Below are 25,904 nucleotides of genomic sequence, written 5' to 3'. Positions count from 1 at the left end.
CAGCTGTTGGTTTATTTCTATGCATACTGTTTTCTTTTCAAATCGCCAAACATTACTGAGGCTCCCGATTTTAAGCTATTACTCAAACAGGATATAAAACTGTCGCCTTATCTGGTGAAAAACAGTTTGTTTTCTAGGCTTTCGACTTACTACGGTCGGAACGAAAATTCAACTAGACATTAGAATAAAATATTAAGAAACAAATGCGCGAAATATAAGTATTGAAATATATAATAAAACGATACACTCTTAAATTATCTTTTAAATAATTTTATACGAAATTGATAATTTTATGTGTATTAAATTTTAAAATTACGTACTATTTGCAATTACGCGCTATATATTGCTAACCAGTGATCCCATGACAACAGGTAAAAAAATTTTAGACCATTTTTGTCATTAAATGTTTTTTAATATAGTTCGAATTTTTTTTAAAAAAGAAAGGATTTTAAGCAATTTGAAAGCGTACAATTCTTTAATTTTTAAAACTAATGAATTTTTTAATCGTGTAAAAATAAATTATCTGTAATAATAACAAGCGAAAGACAAATTTTGAGCAAAATATAATTTAAAAAGTTAAAATTTTATCATGCTTTTTAAAACAAAAATCAAAATATTGACTTAATTCCCTTCTACTTCACTCATAAGGGTCATTTAGATAATATATTTGCTTTTATTACTCTTTGTCAGTGAAAAGTAATATTATGTAAGTAATAAAAACTTACGCATTGAAAGAAATAATATTTTTTGTCTGAAACTTCATTTGCGGCAACTGCCGATCAAAATAAATCATTTTTAACAAAACAGTTCTAATTTTTCAACTTTAGTGACTCCCATAAAATCACTAACTGTGTTCGAAACTGTCTTCCTTTGTCTGGCGTAGAACACTTTGCTTTCTAAACCTTTCGACTTTCTCGTTTAGCCCCTTATTATTCATTCAGAACATAGATTCCCAAACGACTCCTTTGAGCAACCCAGTTCATTACAAACCAGGGCCGCATCTAGGAACATAAAACTAGAACGTAAGTCGACACAGGGAATAAGGGGGTAAAGGGTCGTAAAAGTAGGATTATAGAGTGGAAGTTTTTCAACACTGTGTTTGTTTACCTTTGTTTTCACGCTTCCCGAACTGTGTTTTTGTTGTCGGCAATCATGGTTTCTGTTTTCTTGGAGGTGCTAAATGATGCATGTTTTTTTTTGGAAGGAAGACTTTGAGTTTGAGAGTGAAAGATTGGCGTAGTTCGTTATTCGTGGTTGTAAGTAAAATAGCTTCTGCTTTATGATAATCTTCTAGTTTATGATGTTCTCGTTGGAACTAATTCGCTATTGGTTTAAGAATGGTGTTTGTCTTGTTGGGGTAGTTTTTTCAAGAATAAACAATGTACTGTAATTGTTGGAAACTTTTTATTTGCAAATTTAGGTTTTCCTTTAAAATTCATTATTAATATAGCATGAAGATGTTTTATTTTTTGAGATTATCTTTATAAGTTTAGAAACCATGAGAATATCTAAGAAGCGAATTAAAATATATTGAATGGTCTTGAAATTAAAAAGAAATTTAAATTCCAAAATTTCGTTTACCTTTATGTGATTGGTTGTTGGTTTATTTTCATGTATATTGGTTTATTTTCACATCGCCAACTATAACACGGACCCCGATTTTAAACTATTACCTAAACTGAATACGAAATTGTCGTCTGATCTGGCGTAGAACAGTTTGTTCTCTAACCTTTCTATTTAACTATGATCGGAACGAAAACTTTGGACATTAGAATAAAACATAAAATAATGAGCGAAATATACGTATTGAAATACATAATAAAACGATACGTTTTTAAATTATGTTTTAAATAGTTTTATATGAAATTGATAATTTTATGTGTATCGAATTCACATTTTTTTCAAATATACCTTTTAAAATAAAACAGAATTGTAATAAAAATAACAGGAAATTTACAATAAAAATAATTAAGTCTAATTCAATATATAATTAAACCCAATAAATCGTCATTTATGACGTTTTATATATTAAATTTTATCACTACTTTGCAACTTTATTTTACAATACTGCGGCATAATGATTTTTGTTAAAGTGTATAAAGTGTTAAGTGAAATAGTTCCTTATTTGATATTTAATGGTTTTTAAAGAACTTTAATTTTATCGCTTATGAAAAATTTTAAAAACTAGATAGATAGAATTAATTTTTAAAACTGGCAAACAATTAAAAAAACATCTGTTTTCATACGGAAAAGGGATCAAATTTCAGTTTTATAATTGCGTTAAATATAAATTTGCATAAATAATAGGTAGACGTTACGTAAAGGATTCTAGTGTAGAAAGTAAAACCAAAGATAGGGTAACGCGATATCAAATTTTGAAAAAAAAGGGAAAGGAAAATAAAATAGAAACCGTGCTGGGTTTTCCACCCCTGAGGGGAACAGGAAAGTGTATTTTTTAAGCCTTAGAAAATGGTGAAATATGACTTGTTTGGTTTGTCACTTCAGCTTAGTTAGAAAGTTTAACTTAGTTAATGTGATATAATTCAGAACATTAGAATTGACATATTATAAAATACCAACATTTCATCATCATATATTAGCAAAGTTTTACAGAAAAACATCATTTATACATGGAGAAGAAATTCTGGTAAAATTACTGTGCTGCATGATAATGACATTTCTGGTAAAATAAATCTTGATTCTGGTTACTCAATCTAAAATATCCAAAATATCCGGCATTTAAACCATTTATTTGGTACTTTTTTCGTTTATATGGTATTGGTTTTTAGGAAATTCTGGCTTTCAAAATTCAATTAAGTGAGCAATACAAAACTGAAAGAAAATTGAACCAAATAAATGGTTTTTATGCCAAGCTTAATTAAGGTTAACCAAATAATAAAAATAACGTTAAAATAACCAAATTTTACCATATTTACTAAATTTTATCGTTTATTGTATAACTAGATTTTATCGTTTATTGTATTACTAGATTTTATCACTTATTGCACGACTATATTTAATTGTTAATTTTGCTAAAAATATTACCAAGGCGCTTTGATAAAAATTGCCAAGTTTTTTGGCGTTCTTATATAGTCAGAAGCAGGGTAAATGTTACCATATTCTGGCAGTTTTGACCATAATTGTTTTCTCAGCCTATTTAATGGTTCAAAACGAAATGCAAATTGTATAATTAGAAAGGTTGTATAGATAAGTTTTATAATCGGTGACAAGACACAGTTGGAAAGAAATTCAACTTGTTCATATAACTTTCTCTTTTTTTAATTTTTCCTATTCTCATCTTTAATATTACAGTATTTCACTATTCTGTATCTTGGTATTGCTTTATTGTATCGAAGCGGTAGTCAATCCACAATTATTTTTATGTCAGCTATTTACATTGCATTATACGTTTTTAACTCAAGTAAAAATAAAATTTCAATTATCTGTAAATTAAATTAATCTGCTTAAGTTAATATATGAAAATATCGAATATTTTTATAATTTATTTTAAAAAGTATGCTTTATTCTCCGTTTTAGTTACAGGCTTCGAATATCTTATTCCGGTTTATCATCCGACGTTGTTCCATGGATGTCAGATCCAATTACTGTCAGTGAAAGGGAACTGATTCTCAAACCATCAGGTCGAGTACCACCTTTGAGCCCCCGAGAGAATTATACCCTCTCCCCATCTGCGGGAGTGATTATTTTCGATGTTATGGACAATGCTCCAGCGAAAAAAGCATATCTGAAAGTAAGTATTGTTTTAGTTTTGAAGAATAATTCTGCAGAAAATGTGAAAAGCAAGATTTGTTTTTATGTAGCATTCTGACTAAGGCAATTGTTTCCGTGAGTCAGAAACTGTCTAATTCATTATAAATTTACTTTTGGCAAAATTGGGTTAATCTTATTATATATTAATTGCGTTAGAGGAAAGGTGCTTAATGTAGGCGAAGGAGATAAAGGACTCAACCAAGGTTGCTTGAGGACGAAGTAAGAAAACTGAAACCTTCAAATGGATGTAATTTTCCTTGATAAAAAAAAGCTTAATGCCCGTAATTGTAACGAACATCAGCAAAATTTATAGAATTTACTGTTAATTTTAATACATAATAGCAAGCCGGGGTGGCTATGGGGATAGAGCACTCGCCTCCCAATGAGGTGACCCGGGTTATCCCAGCAACGACTGGTGAATACGAATTCCACACCCGGCTCGCACCGATCACAGTACTGATGTAAAATATCCTCAGTGTTAAACGGATCATGGGTTGGAGTCCCCTTGCCGTCAAGCTAACCGCGGGAGGTTTTTGTGGTTTTCCTCTCCATGTAACGCAAATCCGGGTTAGTTCCATCAAAAAGTCCTCCACGATGACAAATTTCTCCCAATACTTGATGCAGGAGTTCTCTTGTCCTCCGGATTCTGTTCAAAATGACAAGGCTACGGACTTGAACATTAGCAGTCGTAAACCCAAATAATTGAGTCTGCTGTTTAACGACGGTTATAAAATAAAATAAAATTGGATGTAGAGCAAGCATGATGTTTGAAAATTATTCCGTTGTTGATTTTCTTAAGTTAACCATTGAACTGTATTAGTCAATTGTTGTTGAATACCTTATAGTTTTTTTGGTATTCCTTTTTGTTATAAAACTGTCCATGAATAGCCTAGGTTAGAAATAATAACAATCAAATCGTATGTATTTAAAATCTTTCGGAACTATTCAATGTAAGGAGATTTTTCTATACTGTAAAAACTGCGATGTTTCACCAATTTAGATGTTGATCAACCCAAAAAACCGTGAGAAGAAACTCTTTATTTTAGGTAAATACCAAATCGATCTTTCATATGCAGTGCAAAGGATGTCATTTAAATCCAATCACTTATGATGGAATAAGCTTACACCAAACATTCGCCCAATCATATCAAACGGAATTATTTTCACTTCTAAATCACCGATCTAATTGAGCTTTGAATATTTTCTAGCGATTTTGAATACCATCTTAATATTATTGATTAAGATAATTAAAAACGATAAATATCTATTAAAAATTATTTTTCTAAAATTCCATTTCTCAGGAACTGTTCAACCGATTTCGCACAAATTTTGTTATGTAAAATTACGCATTTTAAAATGGTATAAAAATTTCGCACCTAAGAATTCGAAATTTCGTTCGCCTATTATTAAATAAAAGATTAAAAAAAAAATACTTTCTGAAATTTATTATTTGCATGAGATTATCTTTGGACAAACAAATTTTATAGTCGTGTGCGAAACCTTTTCAAAAGAACCCGGAATATGGCAAAATATGCAAAAACTAAAATTAACCTTAAGGGTGTCTAAACATTGGACCGCTCTCTTGACCAAACTATGGGAACCCTATTTACCAAATTACAGCAACCCCCTATATTTTGGAGAATCAGAAATCGGAATCTGAAGATAAAAATGTAGGTTTAATCAGAGAAAGTATGTTTTTGTGTATGATTTTATAACTTAAATATCGCCTGCGCTTATTAATTACCATATTTGAGATTACCCCCTCGAATCATCAAGATTGAGTTCTAGAACGTGAAGATTCATCCATTAGATGAAAATTTATTCAGGATGGTCCGTTTTGTTTGATGCACCGTATGTACATTGAGTGTAACAATTTTTTTTGTTCTGATCTAAATTTTAAAAATTACTTATCATATTAGGAAACATTTCTCTATATGTTTTCATTTATTGTTAGCAATACACTTGGGAAGGAAGCATTAGCCTGTTGTATGATGACGTATATTCAGGAACACTCTTAGGTTCAACATATAAATTGATAGAAGATGGTTCCAATGAAATTCTATTCAGTGATGTCATCATTTCGAGTTGGGGATATTCTTACATTTTAAGAATCAGGGTGAAAGCCAGAGAGTCATCACTTTGGAATCTTTCTTGTTTAATCGGTAAGACCAATTCTTTTTTTTATTCATATAATTCACTAGAAGACTAAGCCCCAGTTCACTACCGTTCACCAACCCCGATGATTGCGTCACAATAATTATTGTTCCTTGAATAAAACAGTTTTCTTTCTACGGAAGTTGTATGATAGTAGTTTATAATACTATATGCATAAGTAATTTGCGCCAAACAATAATAGTCATAAATTTAAACATCGATTTAAATAATTTTATCTTTAATGTAATATTACATTGTAATAAAGAACTCTTTTAGTTTTAAACACTTCATTTAGAAAACAATCAAAATCAGAAACATAATCATAGCATAGAATATGAAAAATAAACTACAGGTAAAATACCTTTAAATTTGAAATAAAAAAACATTTTATAGGAAAATGATACCTTTATGACTTTTACTAATTTTATCCTGGTGACACTAAAAAAATATGAAAATTTAATTATTTTATTATTAATAATTTTATCCTGATGGCATCAAATAAATGTGAAAATTCATGTGGGAAAACTGGATGTGATTTTTCATATTTTACTGTAATTTTTACCTTAATTTATTTAATTATAGAGATTCAATGATTACGGTAATTAATACTATAAGAATTACGATGTATGAAATTTTTTGTTCCGTAACATGCTTTTGCAAAAATGGATTTTATGGTAAAAAGTAACGGCTCTTAGACTGCTGGTACTTTTTACCGTAATTTGATCCGGAATTTTTTACAGTGTAATGATCTATAGCAAATAGCATAGGGGACGTATTACTACAGTAAACTCTCTACGTTTATAATTTCCCGGGGTTCTTCTTTATTGTATTTCAATTATGCAAATCACATAGTTGCTGATACATCAAATATTAAGTTATTTAAAATGAAATTCAAAATTTTTTTTATCAGGACCATTTGACGTTGACATGTTGGATACTTTTGAACTTCCGTTAATTGAGTCATCAGAATTTCGTCGCGTCCAAGTAATTTACGACGGAAGTTTCCAAAAAGTGGAAGAAGATGAAGCGAAGTTTAAAATATTCTTCTTGAATTTTTTTGGCCGAAGATATCCCAGGGTTAGATGGCAAAACGTAACTGTTGCAGAAGGTAAGCATCTAATGTGCTTAGGTTAAAACAACAAAGGAAACAATTTTATTTATTTTATTCTCTGCTTTAAACTATTAATTGTGAACTATTTTATTTCTATAATTCAGGTAAAATTAGTGTACTATATGGTAAAGACAATTCTGGTATGAAAAATCTAATTTTGGTTAATAAAACCAAAAACATAAAGTGTTTAAACCATACATTTGGTAATTTTTCCATTCATGTGGTAATGGTTTACCGGAAATCATGGTTTAAAATAAAGGTTTTTTTCTTTACTACACATGTAGTAAAATATACAAATCTGAAAGTAAAAGCTGATGTGTCTTACTCTGTAAAAATCTGTTTAATAAAATTATTAATCTGTTAATTTAAAAAAAAAATTCACTTGGTGTGCAGGTATAAAACTGTTTACTTCACACAAAAATATTATTATTTAAAAACAGACTCTTGTTGTTTCAACAGATTAAGACTGTTTTTTTAACAAATAAACTCCATTGTTTTAAGAAAGAAACTTTGTTATTTAAACAAAAAGAAATCAATAAAATAACTATATCAACATTGTGGTCAGTGCAAGTGAAGAGTAGCATTTGCGCGACCAGAGGACAGTGGAAGTTGAACCAAGGATACCGCATTGGGACGTAAGTGTTCTGTCCTCAGAGCTACAGCAGCTCCTGGTGTCTCAGGACCAAGAAGTATCTTAAAGTGTTTTTTTTTATCTTAAAAGTCTTATTAAAATAATATTATAAGTGTAAAATCGTTTAAATCTATGGTTGCCTCTCCCTATTAAAATGTCTGGTAAGTTTACTTACCCAAAAAATTAGATCTAAAAAAATTTAATAATCAGGTAGTATATCAATTTGACAAATAAATTGAATCGCAGTTTCAATTACATGATGTTCAAAATCATAAAATAATTTCTGAAAAATACTATAAAGTACAGAAAATAATCGTAAAAGGATTTGAAAAGAGGTAGATAGTTATCCTCATAACGAGAACGATTCAAAAGTTTGAGTTTATTGAAAGGTAAAAAAATCTTCGAGAATGCTTGCGCAATTTTAGTCATATTTTGTTAATAAAAATATTATCTGCATTAATATAATAAGCATGTTTAAAGCCTACTCCTTTATATATTAAGTTTGCAAGCATTATATCTGGAAACCCGATGATTAGATCAAATGTCATCGATTCTTTATCATACTGAATATGACATTTGATGATTACATCAAATGTCAAATTCAGTATGATAAAATGCAGCAAAATTTTATTTTGCTGCATTTTATCATACTGAATATGACATTGATCCTAAATGAAATTCATGCTATATGACATGACATTCATGATCTATGGAATTCATGCTAACATTTCAAGTTTATAGATATTCATATTACTTACGTAAATTTAAAAAATTTAATCCTGGATAAAAACCAAGAAAATACAGCTCAAAGCACAGCCATTAAAAATAGAAAAAAATTTAACATTCCATTCATATACTTTCATTATAAGGACCTCACAGCTTTTAACATTGGGATACCGAAAAATTAATTATAATTACAACTGCATAAAATAATTAAATTATGGCTGTAATTATTAATGTATGGATAACTTATACTTTTAAAGGCAATGAAGTAAATATAGATCAATTGTTTATTAATCCATATCAAAGTTTCACGAGATATAGTCATGGCAACAAACGCAAACGAATAAAATAAAATATTTCTGTGGAAGTATGATATTTATTTGTGAGTCATTCATATTTTTATTATGAAAATAATTTTTTTTGTATTAGGGATACAATTTTAAAATTTTAAAATATAGCGGCTTCTGCTATAAATTATACAACAAAAAACACTTTTGCCAAATATAAGACGGCATTTTTTAACATGCCCTTAAAACTCTGTGTATGATATTATTATCAAATTTTGATCAAAAATCCTAATTCGTATTTAAAGAAAATAAAATTTTGAATATTTGCTTTATTAGTTTAATTAAATATACATAAAAATATATCACACATTTAGCTGATCTCTCTGGACTATATGAACAAAAGATAAGCTTCAATATTAAATGAAGTATGATCTGAGCATGCTCTTACTATAGTATTCACGACATCATTTAAATATAATTTAATTTGCGGTGTGTTCCGTTATTTTTCATTAAGGTCACAAACTAATATTTAAGTGAAAAATAAAAACAAAACAAATATGCTATTAAATTTTAATGAAGCATGACTGCGCTCATAATTAGAGTAATGAAGGAATTAATCTACAAAAATTCTGTCTACTTCAGTACTCGATGAAGCGCAAACTTTGATGAGACCCTCCAGATAAACAGACAGATTTTTTATGAATTTATTTTCTCCTTTGCTTTGATCAACGTTAGTTTATGATAAACCATACACTGTTAGGAATTTCTTGTCAAAAATGGTTAAATTACAATTTATTAAAATGTTATTTTACCATACTCAAACAAAAATGTCAAATAATCATAAATAAGATGGTATTCAAACTGTTAAATGTGAGAAAAACGGTTTAATAACTTTTTTCACCTAATACGGTTAAACTACCAGAATTTTATAGCACTCACTAGGCCCATCTAATAAAGCCACTTAGTTCCTTACGGCTGGGTTCGTATTATAGCTGAAAGGACTGATCTGTCAACCTCATAACCGATAGAATGGGAGTGTTGACACCACAATATTTCTCCCATTCCCTTCAACACATAAAGAGTTTCCGATGTCCTGTACTTCCGAACTTGGTGCAACCTTAATCCAATACCCATTACTTAACGAAAAGCTTAGCTCCAATTAAATTTCATTTTTACCTTTTTGAAGCCATGCTAGTTGTAAATGGCTAAAAAACTGTATAGTTTCGTATTCATGGTTTTTTTAACCATGCGAGTTGTAAACGGTTTCAAACTATAATGGTAAAAAATGTTTTTTACTGTAATTGGTTGAACAGACTGCTGCCGGTTATTTTAGAATGAAAATTTTAACAGTGTAGTCTTACAGTGCATCTTTTTTTCATTCAAATAATAATTTGTAAATTCTAACTGGAATATTGTTTGTGCAAAAAGTTTAGAACTATATCTTATGAGTAAGTTTTTTGCAACCTTTCGCATAATCAAAGGATAAAAATAAATTTTATTTCAATGAGGAAAAGTCAGTTGTTTTAAGAGAGTAAAAAATGTACGAAACTACTAGAAAAGAGGACAAACTTTAATGTTCAAACGATTACTGTAATGGTTGATATGTTTTATGTGAGTGTTTATATCTTATAACAGCATATATAGAAAAAAGTGAAATTAATTGGAAGTACATATTAAAAAATTTGAATTTGTTACAAAAATAAAAATCTATGAATAACGTTTAGATTGTTTCATACAAGCACTTAAGTAGTCCAAAGAACCCCTATAAGCCTTATTTATCTTTATTTAAAAATAATATAGCTTATAGTCTAAAAAATCTCGAAAAAAATGTTCAGCAAACTCAATATTTCTGTTATAAAACCATTTAAACTAAACCCATATAGTTCGTTTTGTTTTTTCGTTTTGTTTTTTCTTTAGTACAATTACGTGAATGTCAGGTATGTTTTGATTTAATTAAAATAGAGGATGGAAGGATGTGCCTGTAGTTACCAAAAACGAACCGTTGGGTATTTAAAAGTAAACACTACAAAAATATCTTAGTTACGCAAAAGATTGTACTAATATAAATTTAATAAAAAACAGTTCTTCCTCTGGATAATTGCTTCTTGCTTATTGTTTTTATCCTAAATGGGAACTAATTAAAAGAAAGAAAAAAAATTGAAAGGTAGAAAAGCAATTTTCAACCTAGATAAGAGCATCTCGTTATTTTTTCATCTTAAAAGGTAATCAACAAAAGATATATGTTTAATACAGTATTAAGATCAGAAAGAAGAAATTTGATTACCGTTTGTAACAATATACATAAATTATTCTGTTTATTGCAATATTTTTATATTAAGTATAAAATTGCAATTAAAGCATCTGCATTTTCCTTAGAATTCTGATTTAGTTTTTTTCACATCAGAAAAAAAAATGAATATCTAAACACCTATGAAAACAATCAATAATATAAACAGCGATGAGATAATGCGATTTTTGATTCCATAGCGACAGCCAAACAAACGAAAATTAAAGCCCAATATTCTAAATCAGATTGAGTCTATATTTCCAATTATAATAATGTATTGAATCACTTAACCTATTGTGCTTAGAATCTTTAATAATTTATTTTGCATTCCAGTCAAAGCAAAATTATGAGTCACATACAATTCATTCCAATTTTTTTTTCAAAGAATAATATTTTTTTACTCAATACGTAGATTTGATAAAATCAATTGCGTCTCTTTAAGGGAGTGTTGTGGTGGATGCCGTTATTACAGGACTTACTGAAGACTTGGAAAAAACTACAGAAGCATTGTCCATCGACATAAGCAGCGGAAAAGCAGATGTAGAATATGAAAATAGCAAAACTTGGAAAGCTAGTAGAGTTTACGTTCCATCAAGAGTAAGAGCTATTTTTTTCTTTTTTAAATATACAGACAATTTGCCTCTAACATATCTCCTTTAGATAATTCCCCTTCTTTATATTTTTTGACCAGTAATAATACAACTCGTTTAAAAAATTTAAACTGAGTAATTGTATTGTTGTGCTTTGATATTATTTTTTCTATTGAAAAGACAAGCTTTATAAAATTATCAGGTTTAAAAAATAAACTATTAAACTTAATAATCGCGTCGTAGTGTGGCAACATTATTTTTTTAAAAAGATAAAGTTTAAAAAATTAATAGGTTTAAAAAAAATTTAACTGAGTGATTGCATAGTAGTGTAGTAATATTACTTTTGTTTATTAAAAATTAACTATATAATATTTACAGGCTTATGAAAATTCAAACTGATAGTAATTGCGTCGTAGTGCAGTGATATTACTTTTTTTTATTAAAAAAATTAACTTTATAAACTTAATAGGTTTAACAAAATTAAACTAAATAATTGCATCATAGTGTAGTGATATTGCTTTTCTTTAATTAAAAAATGAACTTTATAAAATTAATAGGTTTAAAAAAATTTAACTGAGTAAACCTCAGTATCTGAGTAAAATTTCATCGTAGAGTAGTGATATTACTTTTCTTTCAAAAAATAAACTTCATAAAATTATTTCTATAGAATTATCCAATTCATATTTTTTTACATTAGAATTAATGCATAGAAACCAGGTTCTACGGCAATTCAAAATTTCAAAAGCTATGTTTTTATAATATCGAATTAATTGGGAAAAATTATAAATAAAACGTTGGAAATACGACCAACTAGTTTTTAAAAATAAAAACTTGATTGGTATTCTGAAAATTCCTTCTAGCTATTTTTATACATTTAACATTTAAAGTAGTTTTTTAAATTCAATATTAATTAAAAAAATCATAGAAGTAATTTCGTCATTATTAAAGCAAAATAAAGTCTGTAAATACACTTCTTACTTTTAAATTAATTCATTATTTATTCACGAATTTATATTTATTGGAATAAATACGATTTGTTAAAGAAACTGCAATTTTTACAGAATAAATGCTGAAAGTTGAAATGCTTAATACATATAAAAAGAGACATATTAAAAATTTGAATAGTAATTAAAACAATCTTTTTTAATTATCATTAAGTATCAAGTGTGGAATTCTCTGAGAAAAATGGAAGAAAATTTCGAACTATATTTGCATTAAAACGAAAAAAGTAGTCTCTTTAAATATTTGCACAGGTCTAGACTGTACAATTCATGATCGTTTTTTAGAACAAAGTAAGTTTTTAGTTGGATGATTGGGCTATAGTTGATATTCTTAATTTGTTTTAAGCTTTTTGTAGAAAAAATGAATTCACAGAACTAGTGTTGGCAGAGACATTATCAGAGTTATAATTTGTAATTATTTTAGTGATATGATTGTATACTGAGAAAAAAGTATCTTAAAAATTACCAGAGTAGGGTAAAATTTACAGTGTTTCTGGTTCTGCGGGAACACCAAAAAAGTTTGGTAATTTTTACTGAAGCGCTTCGGAAATGATTTGGATTCAGTGAACAAAAATATAGTTTTGTAGTATCTGATGAAATTTGGTAATTTTGCCTTAACACCTTATAGCGTGGCATAAAAACTATACATTCGGTTTAATTTACGTTTCAGTTTTGTATTTTTTAAATATATACGAACTATAATTTGAATGGGTTTAAATACCGTATATTTAAGCTTTATTAAACAAAATTATGTTTTTTTTCTTTTTTTTTTCCACCAGAAATGCCATTGCTATCGACTACGGTAATTATATCTAATTTTTTTTCTCCGTGTAAAGAACTATATATTTTTAATAAATTGAAATGAATCATATTAAGTAATATAGCAAGAATATTTAAAAAATAAATTAAATTTGATTGTTATTATAGCCTTAATTAGAATTTATAACAAAAAGTTTGAATCAATGTACTAACATAGGCTTGATGAAAATGGTGGTGATAAGTTAAACAGTATTTTTACTCTATAGTTTCAGTATCATATTCTGTAGTTACAATATTTAGTTCACTTAACAGGATAAAATTTTGTTAGGTGTATGAATTTTAGCCAAATTATGTGACGAAAATTTATATAACGTGTTCAAAACCTGAATTTCAAACAACTTTCATTATTAGTAAATGTTTTTAGTTAAGTAGTATTTTTGCTTATTTAAAATGTTCGCCTTTTTTCATTTAAGGAAAATTGACCGAATAATTAACGAAAAATAAGAATTAAAAAAGCATGCTTGCTTAAATTCTATTTTTAAATTGATAGAATATACAATCTTCAACAACGAATACAATTAAGCTTTATATAGATATTTAACTAAATGTAATTAAATCTAGAAATTAATTCTTAAATTTGTTCTGTTCTTCACACATTATATATAAAAGCAAATACGTTATGCATGTGGAAATTATTTGGCTTTAAGCCAAATGTAAACAATATGAATGACTCAGTGAGTTTTTTTTTCATTTTAAAAATTAATGTTGCTTTCAGAGGCAGGTGTTATTAGTTGAGACTATTACAAATAAATAGTTTAAAGTAGTTATTTTTAAGGTTTTCTTTTATGGGATTTTACGCATTGATAATAAAAAAAATAATTAGGCGCATTTATTCACCTATCCTGGCTGTTGTTTCTCACTCATCATTGTTTTTTTTTATAAAATTCAAAATTTTCCACTACAGTAAGAAAACTTTTGTAAATATTTATTGTACTTTTATGTATGAACCTTTTGTCAATACGTTAATCGTAACTAAATTAACGATTACCTGGATTTAAAAAATAATCACCTGCACTTGAAAAAAAATAACTTAAGGAATACAGATTATGTGACTAAATAAAAAAATGAATTAGATGCAATTATTTCAGAAGTTATTAGTTTTTCTCGGTAACGAAACTTATGGCAGTTCAAATTGAGAATGGTTTTTATCTCTCTGTATAAATATTTTTTAGTTTTAAAACTTTTATATAGTTATTAAATGAAAGTATGTTTTCCATTATGTGCTAGTAAATGTTAAATTTAGCACTTGTTATATTCTGGTAACATCTGATTTCTCTCTCTTAACATAAATGTTGACATCTAGTCAACGACAGCCAGTCACATAAATGAGCAAGAAAAATATTTTTTTACAACATTTGATAAGTAGTCAATATTTAAAATAAAAATAACGCGAAAAAATTCAGGATAAAGTGCTTAAACTTTGAATAACTCTTTTGATTGACAAATTGGATAAAAAAGTAACTAAACTCTGTAGTTAAATTTCAGAGGGCAAGCAGTCATCTCACATGATTTCTTTGTGGTATGATAATCCAGTTTAATAATTAATAATTTTCAATTACTTTTACATTAAAACACAAAATAATATTTACTAATTTTTTTATCTTTTCATACTCCCTGTAGATTTTTCTACAACTCATTATAATTTCAAGCTTTTAAGTTTGATAGATTTTGCATAGCTAAAAAAAATTGTAACGTAAAAAAAAGCGAGAGAAGAAAAATACAAAATTTTTTAAAATTGCAATATTTTTAAAAAAAGGTCGGATTTTTGAAAGAAACTCGTGCTGAATTCAAAAACGAATGCACCCTCTTCAGAGCGTCAAATGACAACTCTGTTATTTGCATTTCTTTGGTAAAAATTTTTACTTCGAGTTAAACATATGATAATTTTTTGTGCTGCAAAACAAGATGTAACTAAAAAGTTAAATTACAGCGGTGGTAATGACCCATTTTAATATGTGTCTTTAAAATTCATTTCTTATAATGAATTCAAATAAGTATGTTTGTTAGGGATCTTAAGTTATTATTTATATAAAAAATACAGGAAACCTCAATCAAAATTTTAGGAAATATTAAATTTATTTTAATTTTGCTAGTAAAGAAGGGGGGGGGACAGAAATATCAAAAACTATTTTATTTTTGAAGGAAGCAGAGTGGAGAAAGAAATACACCAAATAGAGATACATCAAATTATGACAGGTAATCAAACTGGTTTTGACATTTGGAGACTTACCTTCCCCCGTAATGATTTGTTATATCTTGATAGCAAATTTGCTTATTCATAGTTTAAATATAACTGCAGTTTTTTAATGATAGACTTTTTCACTCCCTTTTTTTGCTACAAATGTAAAAAAAATATATTATGGACAATCATCAAGGATGAAAAAGTAAATTTTAATTTAAATAGGTTAATAAAGATTTTATACCAAAAAGAGGTTTGATAATTTTTTTAAAATTAAAATGAAACAAATTGTGAAGCATATTTATCATTTAACACGATAAAAATATTTTTCTTTAAAATAATTTGATAAGTAAGTATCACGGTAGTAAGTATCAAGTTCAAACTTGATACTTACTACCGTGATACTTACTTATCAAATTATTTTAAAGAAAAATGCTAGCGATTTTAAACTAAGCTTCAATAAAAGGAATTTTAATAACCAATTGAATTACAAAATTTTATAAAAATATTGAATCTGAGCATTTGCGTCATATTTTTATATTTTATTTTATTTTAGAAACTATTAGAAGAGAACGAAAATACCGAAACTTCGGATGAAGGTGGTGGACTATCAGTGGCATGGATTGTGGCAATTGTGATCAATGTCATTCTAATCGTCATTTTCATCATCGCCATTATCTACTGTTGGCATCGAAGAAAGAAACGTAAGATTTATCATCGCATTGATGCAGTTATAAATAACTTATAGTAACCATATACTTTTAAATGATCACAAATCTAAATTATTTTTAAAATAATGATTTATTTTTCTTACTACTGTGCATTATCCTAGACTTAAAACTACTTTACGAATTATCCGAACGATGTTATTTTAAAGCACAATTAAAAAAATGGTCTCCCATCAATAACACAACTCAGATTCACGCAAAAATTATGTAATATAGCTTTGGGTATACAAATAGGGTGTTCTGTAAAACATTTATTATAAGAATTTAAATTTGTTTTTGGAATTCTTAACAAAGTGAAAACAAAAATAGTATACACATTGGAGGGTCTTTAAAGCAACGAAATTTAAGAAGAAAAAAAATCGCTATTCAAAATCTGACATATTGCAGTAGAGAAAGATTGATGCAATAAGCATTAAAACAGAATTTTGTTGCAGTTTGAAACTTGACGGCGTTTCTCACGATCGTCTTTTAACTTCCATCTGTTTCTTCCCGCAATATAATCTGTTTTGTTGTTTGTTACTACCATCTTCCTGTACTGTGAATTTTACGATTTCGATATCGTTTTTAATTCTTCTAGGTAAAATATTGATTCCTGATCCTGTTAAGGGCATATTTCTTCAAGGATTCTAAATATACACATTGAGGATGGACTTCTCAGAACACTCTGTATAACACAAGCGTACAGATGTGTTTAATAAAAAGTCAGAAATTCAAAGGAAAAAAAATGTGCTAATTTGAAACATAAAATTCTCCCTTAAGTTTCATTGCTTCTTTATGTTTAAAAAATATTTTTACGAATAATTTTTGTTATTTGAGTTAAAATACACAAGGGAAAAAAATCTAGTAAAATTACCGTACTGTATTTTAAGAACATTTCTGGTAAAAAAAAAACATAATTCTGGTTAATAAAACCAAAATATGCGGTATTTAAACCATTGTTTTGGTCGTTTTTCTGTTCGTATCGTAACGGTTTACCGGAAATTTTGGTTTTCAAAATTATAGCTCTTATTACCACACATTTATTTAAAAAAAGAAGAAAAAATACGGAGAAGTAAATTTAACCGAATAAATGGGTTTTATGACATGCATCAACGTATCATGATAAAATTACCGAATCTTATCACATACATCACATTGTTAAATTTAACAAAATAATTTCCAAAGAACTGTGGTAAAAATTTACCGATTGCTTCGTATTTCTATCGAGTTAGAAGCACGGTGCACTTTACCATATTTTGGTGGTTTTAACCATACTTATTTCTCAGTGTAAAAAGAAACATGTTTCAAGTCAAACAATATTTCATTATTCAAAAACGTGTTTATTAATTAGCTAAGTGTTAACAATTCTCCTTAAATGAAATGAACCTCCTGAAGAATTTTAGTGTTTAAATTAAAACGAGTATTAAGTACTTTTTTACTTTGTCACCTATTTGGTTTTTTATTTACACAAAAAAAGGCAGCTTGTAACGCATATGAGTTTAGGAAAGCATTCGTTACTTAAATATTTAGGCTTAATGCGAGGTAAAAGTGATTAAAATGACATTTAAAAAAAATTTAAGCTCGTTTCGGAAATGATATTATACATAATTTAATCAGTGTAATAAGCAGCATAATGATATAATAGGTACAGAAATTATTACGAATTTTTTATGTAAATTAGCAAAATTATTTGGAGAAAAAAATCGTGAAGATTTTAGAAGAAAAAATAGATAAAATTTCTAAGTAGGAGTATTGCATTATTCGTTCCTACTGAATAATTATAGAGAATTTGTTCGCAGTTAGTTAAATTTTAACCGGTCACAAAAATAATGAATTGAAAGTTAAAATCGTGGCGTTTCGAATAGGCATCTTTGTCTCTTCACTTAGATATCTTTCTCAAGAAGGCTCAGAAATAACTCTAATTATTCAAATATGACACATGTTTAAAATTATCAGCAAGTGTGCCTCAATAATAACATTATTGTCTTCTAGATACAGTCCCTGGGCGAATTACTAGATGCACTAAAAGATTCTATGTAAAATCTTAATTATCAGGAGAAACTGTATAGCATAATTGTTTTTACGTGACTGAAACCGGTTTGGAATAAAATTCAAACAACGTTCTTTTTTTAAAATTATTTTTTTTTTAAAAATGGTCTATTTATATTTCCGTTGGCTATAAATTTTTCCATAAATTTGTTTCATTAACTTAAGTTGTAATTCTCTCCTTTAATTTCTGGTTTTTAGGGCTTACCCTTGAATTATAGGAAGTTTTCTTTTTTACATTTTCAAATTTTCTGCATGTATAGATCTTATGTTTAATTTCAAAAAGGAATCGCTAGAAAGTAACGGAAAAGTAAAGAAACTGTTTCGTTATTTTTTACGTTACTTCAAAGATTTAGTTTCATCATCACCAATTACTAATTATGCATAGTTCCTATGTTTAATTTCACAAAGAAATTTCTGGAAAGTAACGGAAAAATAAAGAAATTGTTCCGTGATTTTTTTCCGTTACTTCAAAGATTTAGTTTAATCATCACTAATGACTAGAGCCCGGAAGTTCAGGCAAAATGCCATAAATGCCCTTTTCTGCCTTTTTTAAACGTTTTCTTCTGAAAATGCCTTTTTCTTTCCTTTTCTTCATAAATGCCTATTTCTGTGTAATTTAAAATTTTTCTGCAAAGCTTTTTGTACTTTTGACTGAGCATAAATTTTGAAGTACAGAAATGGTTGACTGTCATCCGACGTATTGTAATGCATTTATAGAGATTAGGACTTTATTCCTTTTGGGACAACTCCCTCCCTCTGAGGCAGTGGTCACCCTTCGCACTGTACAATGGCTATTCATTTAAGCTGATAGGGTACTCGTGATTGAGTGAGCAAGGCAGGTCAAAGACATTTTTTTGTCCATGAGATTGACAGTGTTGTTTGAATAGAGAATAGAATACGGAATACACTTAAAGCTGGAAATGCGTCAAAAGTTTTATTTCCTAATATGATCCATCTAGCGTGCCTTGCTCATGCATTGCACAGGATAGCAGAGGAAGTAAGAGGTCTCTATCCTGAGGTAGACTCGCTTGTTTCTAGTGTGAAAAAAGTATTTGTGAAAGCCCCTTCAAGAGTTCAAATGTTCAAAGAAATTGCACCAGACATTCAATTACCTCCTAAACCGATGCTTACGAGATGGGGAACATGGATTTCAGCAGTCTCATACTACTGCACAAATTTTGAGGAAGTTACTCGAGTCCTTACCAGCTTTTCGGATGAAGAGGCAATATCCATAAGAAAAAGTAAAAGTCTGCATAGCAGTTCTAAAATAAAAAATGAACTGACTTTTATTTCAACTTATTTTGGAAAGCTCCCTGGAGCTATTGAACACATGGAAAAAAGAAATATGTCTTTGTCCGAGTCACTAAAGATTTTCGACAATACTATTGAGGAACTAATGTCTGTGCCTGAACCAGCTGGTGACAGAATAAGGAAGAAATGTGGAAACGTCATCTCTGCAAGTACAGACTTTGAAAGCATCAAGGACATTGCAAAAGTACTTTCGTGTGATACTACAGTTGAACTTACCATATCTCCTACCATGGCAAGTTGTTTTAGGCACGCGCCCATAACCTCTGTCGAAGTAGAAAGATCCTTCTCTTTGCTTAAAACAAAATTGACTGACAGGAGACAAAATTTCTCTTTTGAAAATTCGAAAAAGCATCTAGTTGTGATGTGCAACAACAATCAATCATCAGAATGAATTTGCATACAATATTATTGTAAGTATGAGTTTTAAATTTTTATTTCACACTTACGCAGTTGAGGTTTTTTTTGTTGTCCAATTATGTCCACTTCTTTTGTACTATTGCTACGACAGTCGAGTATATGTAGGAATACCGGATACTTCTAGGAACTTTTTTTATACCTTGGATACCTATATGGGCTTTTAGGCATTACCAACTAACATTTTGCTCCAATTTTAAGTGCCTTTTTTAAGTGGCTATTTCAAGCTTTTTAAATGCCTTTTTGCCTGCCTATTTTTGCATTTTTTTATTGCCTGAAATTCCGGGCTTTACTAATGACTAAGTTCCACAGACACTAGTCTTTTAACATGATAATTATAAAAATTTTGAAAAGAGAGAGACTAAAGACGTTATGTTTCAATTTTTTTGTTTTGCGATTACGAACGCTTCACAATGAATTTGCTATACCACTCTGACTCCACCTGCACTTAGTTAAAAAAAATTGAAATCTAGAGATGGAAAATTGGATGACTATTTCTTTTCAGAGAGCGAAGTCCCCCGCAGTCCATCTCATCTTAAGCACTTTGATAAACATCCCAATCATCATCACGCACTATTTGTAAACAAGGCAGAAAACCACAAAATGCTGCAAGACAAGACTGCCTTAATGGACGCGACCAGGAAGGCAGCAGTCTTTAATGTGGAGGACGAACACCGGCGTCTTCACGAGCAAGACCACCTAGACGATGAGAGGTGTACGTGTTATTCACCCAGATGTTATTGTTCTATAGGCGATGGCAGATATGTTGAATCCAGAGGTGGTTCGAAAAATAGTTTGTTTTTAAATGTTGATCACCTCCTGACTGCACCCGTGGTGTTCATTTTCGTATGGTGGCTTCCACTAAGTGCCGCCATCTGTTGGTCTGCACGGAATAATCGAAAATGAATTGAACTTTTCATACATAGTGCAATGAAACATTTCAATAACACTTTAAATGATGCTATGCATAAAAAAAGTTGCTTGTACTGACATCAGTTGCAAAATTAATTTTTATTAAAATATTAGCAGAATTTAGTATTAAAATCGTTAAAAAGTTAATTTGAGTTTTGAAAAAAAAAATTTTTTTTTCTCTTTTTTTTAATTTAAATGCATCCAAATTTTATTTTTTCTGACCTAACAGAGAAAAAAAATATCTCGTGGTAACCAAGTTTATAAAAGACTAATTCATTGATCTTATTTCCATACTTCTTTCAAATAAAAATGACAAGTAATTTAATGAAATATTTCTTCCTAAAATAATTTTATGACTCAAAATTTCTTAAAATCATTTTTCCCCGTAAAGTTTAAGTCATAAACTTCTTTGAAAAATAAGTTGCTCTTATGTATAGACCCTATGTTTAATTTCGAAAGAGGATCTCTGTAAAGTAACGGAAGAAATTAAGAAATTGATTCGTGATTTTTTCCGTTACTTCGAGGATTTAGTTTTTCCGTTACTTTCCGCGTAATTGTTTTTTACATGATTTTTCGTAAGCTGAAGAGTTTTACAATACTTCTATGAGAAATGCAGGATTATAACTTCTTTTGTCGGCTCAGAATATGTTCCTAAAATGTATTTCTATTTTTAGCACCCGCAGTATAGTATTTTTAAATGTGTTATACAAATATTGTATCTTTACTACCGTTCACATCAGAAATAATTTTATTTACAATCGTATGCTAAAAGTACAATAGTTATTCACATACCACGTGTTTCAGAAATACAAATTACTACACTGTAAAAAAAATTTCTTGAATTTAATGAAAAAGCTGTCAGTTGTTGTGCCAGAATAAAATCGTTTATTTCACAGAAAAATAATGTTATTTAAAAACGGACGACTGTTTTTAAGCAGATAAGTGCTATAAGTCCCACAGAACACTGATTGCAAGGACACTGTTCTTACGATTATAACACCGAAGTTAAGCATCACAATGTCCGGTCAGTAAGAGGATGGATGGCTGCTTTGATCAGTCTTCGTAGGGACCGAGGGTATGCAGTATCGGATCTCGCTAAACTATTCTAACGTAAAGTGTTCAACTTCGCGCAGGTCATCGAGCTACTAAAGTGGGGGAGCCATCCCCACCTTGCTGAGGATCAAAATTGTGAACATCCTAAGAGATGTTTTCTAAACCGTCGCAATCGTCTGCAGCTCAAGTGCAACGTAAATAAAGTACCTCCCTACCTACCTAGATACCCGTTATTTTAACAAATCAACTGTTACTTTAACAGAACAAAATAACTATGTCAGCATTGTAGTAGGTGCGAGCCTAAAGCAGAACTCGCAAGACCAATCAAAGCCGGGATTTGAAACCCGGGTCCCCTCATTAACACTAGAAAGACTGAAACTTAATATATACCTACGTTGCCCAAAAGCAGTCAAAATGACTTGATTGTGAAAGAATAACTAATGTGTATAACTAAATATAATGTGAATAACTAATTTTTAATATTATTTACAGTTACATAAGAAGTTATTATTAAATATTAACAACAAAAAAATTATATGTTGTTCAAAAATTCTAAGAAATTGTGTCATTATATACACCATTGTTTTTCTAATTGAAATTAAAAATCAGTCAAAATAACTTCCTTGGACAATCTAGTGTTAAGAGGCAAGCGTTCTGTCTTCTGAGTTACGTCTGCTTTAGCTGTTGATTATAAAGAAATATATTAAAAGTTTTATAGAAATTATTTTAATTGTAAAAGTGCTTAAAACTACACGGACTTATCCTTATGAAAATTCCTGGCAGTTTAACTTACTGAAACATTATGTCTAAAGATAGATAATTAACAGGTGGAGTATCAATTCGAAAATGAAGTTTAATCACAATTTTGTTTATACGATGTTCAAAATCTTAAAATTATTTCTGAAAAATAAGAGCACGTATAGAAAACAATCGTAAAATGATTTAAAAAAAAGAGGTTATCTTATGGTAAGAAAAACTGCATTGCAGAAACAAAAATTTGAATTGACAGTTTTGTTCCATTTATGATTATTGTGAAGAACTGATTAAAACCATACGCGTTGAAAGTCTGCAAATAAACGGGAATTTTTTTCAGTGCGCGAGTAGCGATTAAAAATAAAAAGAAAGAAAAACATTACAAAAAAAGTTTTTCAATTAAAAATATGCTTTTTTTCTTCTTCTTCAGAATTCGCAGTTATTTTTTGCAGTGTATTATTAAATGTGCAATACGTAAGCTGCACACATATTGTATCTTTACACACTTTCAAATCTAAAGTAATCTTATGCTAATAGTACAATAGTTTAACACACACCGCATGTTTAAGAAATACATATCACCAGCAGATGAAAAGTTTAGCAGAAAAATGCGTTAAGAGTCAGTTTAAAAACCACCAATTTTGTAGGTTTATGCCACGTTGTAGTTTATAGGTACTTTATTTACGTCGCACTAGAACTGCACAATGGGCAATTGGAGACGGTTTGATAAGCTTCCCTGAGGATGCTTCCCAAGGTTGCTGCCTTGCAGCTTTTGGGTGCCCTGCTTTGGTAGCCCGATAACCTGCTTGCGAAGTCGAGCACTTTACGGTAGAACAGTTTAACGAGGACCGATAGTGTGCACCCTCGGTCCCTACGCACGTTGATCAAAGTGGTCACCCATCCGCTTACTGAACGCAGCCAGTGATGCTTTACTTCGGTGTTCTAATGGGAACATTGTCTTTACTAAATGTGTAATACATTAGATAAACAAGTATTGTATCTTTGCACACCTTCAAATCAGAAGTAATCCACTTATGAAAGATGTCATCACATATGCTAATAGTACAATAGTTTAACATACACCACATATTTAAAAAATACAAATCACTGTCTGATGAAAAGTTCAACTGAAGAGTTATTTTTAGAACCTCCAATTTGGTAGGTTTATGCAACGTTGTTGTAGAAATTCAAATCTTTTTACAAAGCAGTCTTCAATGAAAAAGTGCGATTCGGTGCTTTTTAAACAGTCGGATTTTTTTTATTTGTTTTAAAACTGAATTTACTCAGTTTATTAAACTTTTGCTCACCATTCACTTTTAGTAAGTTCTTTAACATACTTTAAGATTTGTATACATTAAGTTCTTAAACTCCTTTCATATTAAAGAAAGAACGTTATTCTTTGAAACAATTTTAATTATTTTATTTTGGGTGCGATTATGTTAAGTTCGATTCATTTTCGATTTTTCCATTGTAGCATGTTTGTGCTGTTCGTATAATCATTTTCACGACACTGCAAATAAAACAAGTATTTATATGATGCTGTTGAAGCTTATGCACTATGCTTTTATAACATAAAGTGAAACTTCTGACTAATGTGTTTCTTATCACAATTTAAACTTGCTTAAAATATTTAAATTTTAAATTATACATAAAGATGGAACGTAGAAATTAGAAAGTGTTTCAAATTTTACTAAAAAATATTTTAATTTTAAATTATATTGACTAATGAAGTTTCAGGAATTAACTAATTCTTAAAATTAAAAAAAAAAAACAACAAAAAATTACTATAAAGCATAATTTAATTCTATGGGTTCTATTGCTTTTCTTTATTTTTGAAATGTTTTAGTCGCCATTTTTAAAGCTGAAGAAATATTATAAAGCACATGTTAGAAAATGAATGAGATTTGTGGAAGTACATGTATATTTAAATGGATCTTAACATGTACTTGTTTACAAAACAGCTGAATTTCCAAGTTAAAGGACGTGCTATGATTAGCAGTAAGTGTACAAACAAAATATTAATTCTGCCAAGACAAGGCGCTAAGCATGTCACTGAAATTTCAACACACTTGAAATACAGTTTTTTATGTAAAATATTGAGTTTTGCGCAACACCATTAGAAGAGTATGAAAAAAAAATCTTCCTGACTATAATTTTATAACTTTATTCAGCATTAAATGATGTTTTCTGAAAAAATTCCTTTTTTATTTGCATAGTGATGAAATACCAAACATTCAGATTAGAATATGGTTTTTTAAATTCAAACCACCGCCAATTGTAACCTTACATTAAGCGAATCTAGATTTCCCACAAAGCTAAACGAAGTGGTAATAATTAAAAAATAAAGAAACCAAAACAAACATCGTATTTTTCTTTTAAAAGTGACAAATAGGCTTTTGGAAAAATATTTGTTTTAAAATTTAAAGCAAATTTTCTTTTAATGATGTGTGGCATTAAAGTAAGCGGGTTAAAAATTAGTCAAGACATATGTTTAACTATTTCGTTGGATTTCTAGAAAACTATTTTATTTCGCTTAGGAAAGAACCAATATCTGACGACTTTTATTATTGTCATAATTTTTGTCAAAAGTCATAATAATTCATAAATCAGAAAACCATGACTCATGGAAAAGTTATAGTAATAAATAATATTACTTAATTGTAAATAATAAAGTGTAAAAGAAAAGTACTAAGCAAGCCATAAGCTCACATACATAATTTTAAGATAAATCACATTATAAGAAGCGATAAAAAATTCGGTGATACTTATTTTGAGAGTTTATCTGAATACTTATATATATTTTTAGTGAAAGATGAAAATGAAGATGACCCGCCGGGATATCCAACTCCATCCCCTGAGCCAGTTTTTCCAACTCCTATTCCTACTCCTGAGCCAGAAGAAGATTTTTGGAGGCCCGAACCAACACCGTAAGAGACATTAAATAATTTAGGAAAGCTGGCGTTTTAAATTGGTTATTTTTTTTTAAAGAATATTTTAAGGCTTGCAAATTGTTGATAAATCGTTGCTATATTTTAAAAAATAGCTGTTAAATGAAACAGTATATTTTTAAATACTCTGTTAGAAGTTTTAAAACAAGTTAAATCAAACTACCCTTCAAAATTACCGCAGTGAAAAAAGAGTATGTTCAAAAC

At 29.0% G+C, this 25,904-nt stretch overlaps 1 protein-coding gene across 1 annotated transcript in view; it reads left to right on the top strand.

Annotated features, from left to right (window-relative positions):
- Positions 1-25,904, top strand: part of LOC107436417 (uncharacterized) — a gene marked incomplete in the record, with an annotated part of 134,932 nt that overhangs the window by 81,546 nt on the left and 27,482 nt on the right. The window contains 7 exon segments of the mRNA XM_071184473.1: positions 3,538-3,751; positions 5,726-5,933; positions 6,836-7,033; positions 11,407-11,561; positions 16,110-16,257; positions 20,540-20,812; positions 25,559-25,679. Coding sequence (XP_071040574.1) covers positions 3,538-3,751; positions 5,726-5,933; positions 6,836-7,033; positions 11,407-11,561; positions 16,110-16,257; positions 20,540-20,812; positions 25,559-25,679 — 1,317 coding nt within the window.

This window comes from Parasteatoda tepidariorum, chromosome 1 (genome assembly GCF_043381705.1).
Source record: "Parasteatoda tepidariorum isolate YZ-2023 chromosome 1, CAS_Ptep_4.0, whole genome shotgun sequence".
Classification (NCBI taxonomy): Eukaryota; Metazoa; Arthropoda; class Arachnida; order Araneae; family Theridiidae; genus Parasteatoda; species Parasteatoda tepidariorum.
This window is presented reverse-complemented; position numbering and strand designations above follow the sequence as displayed.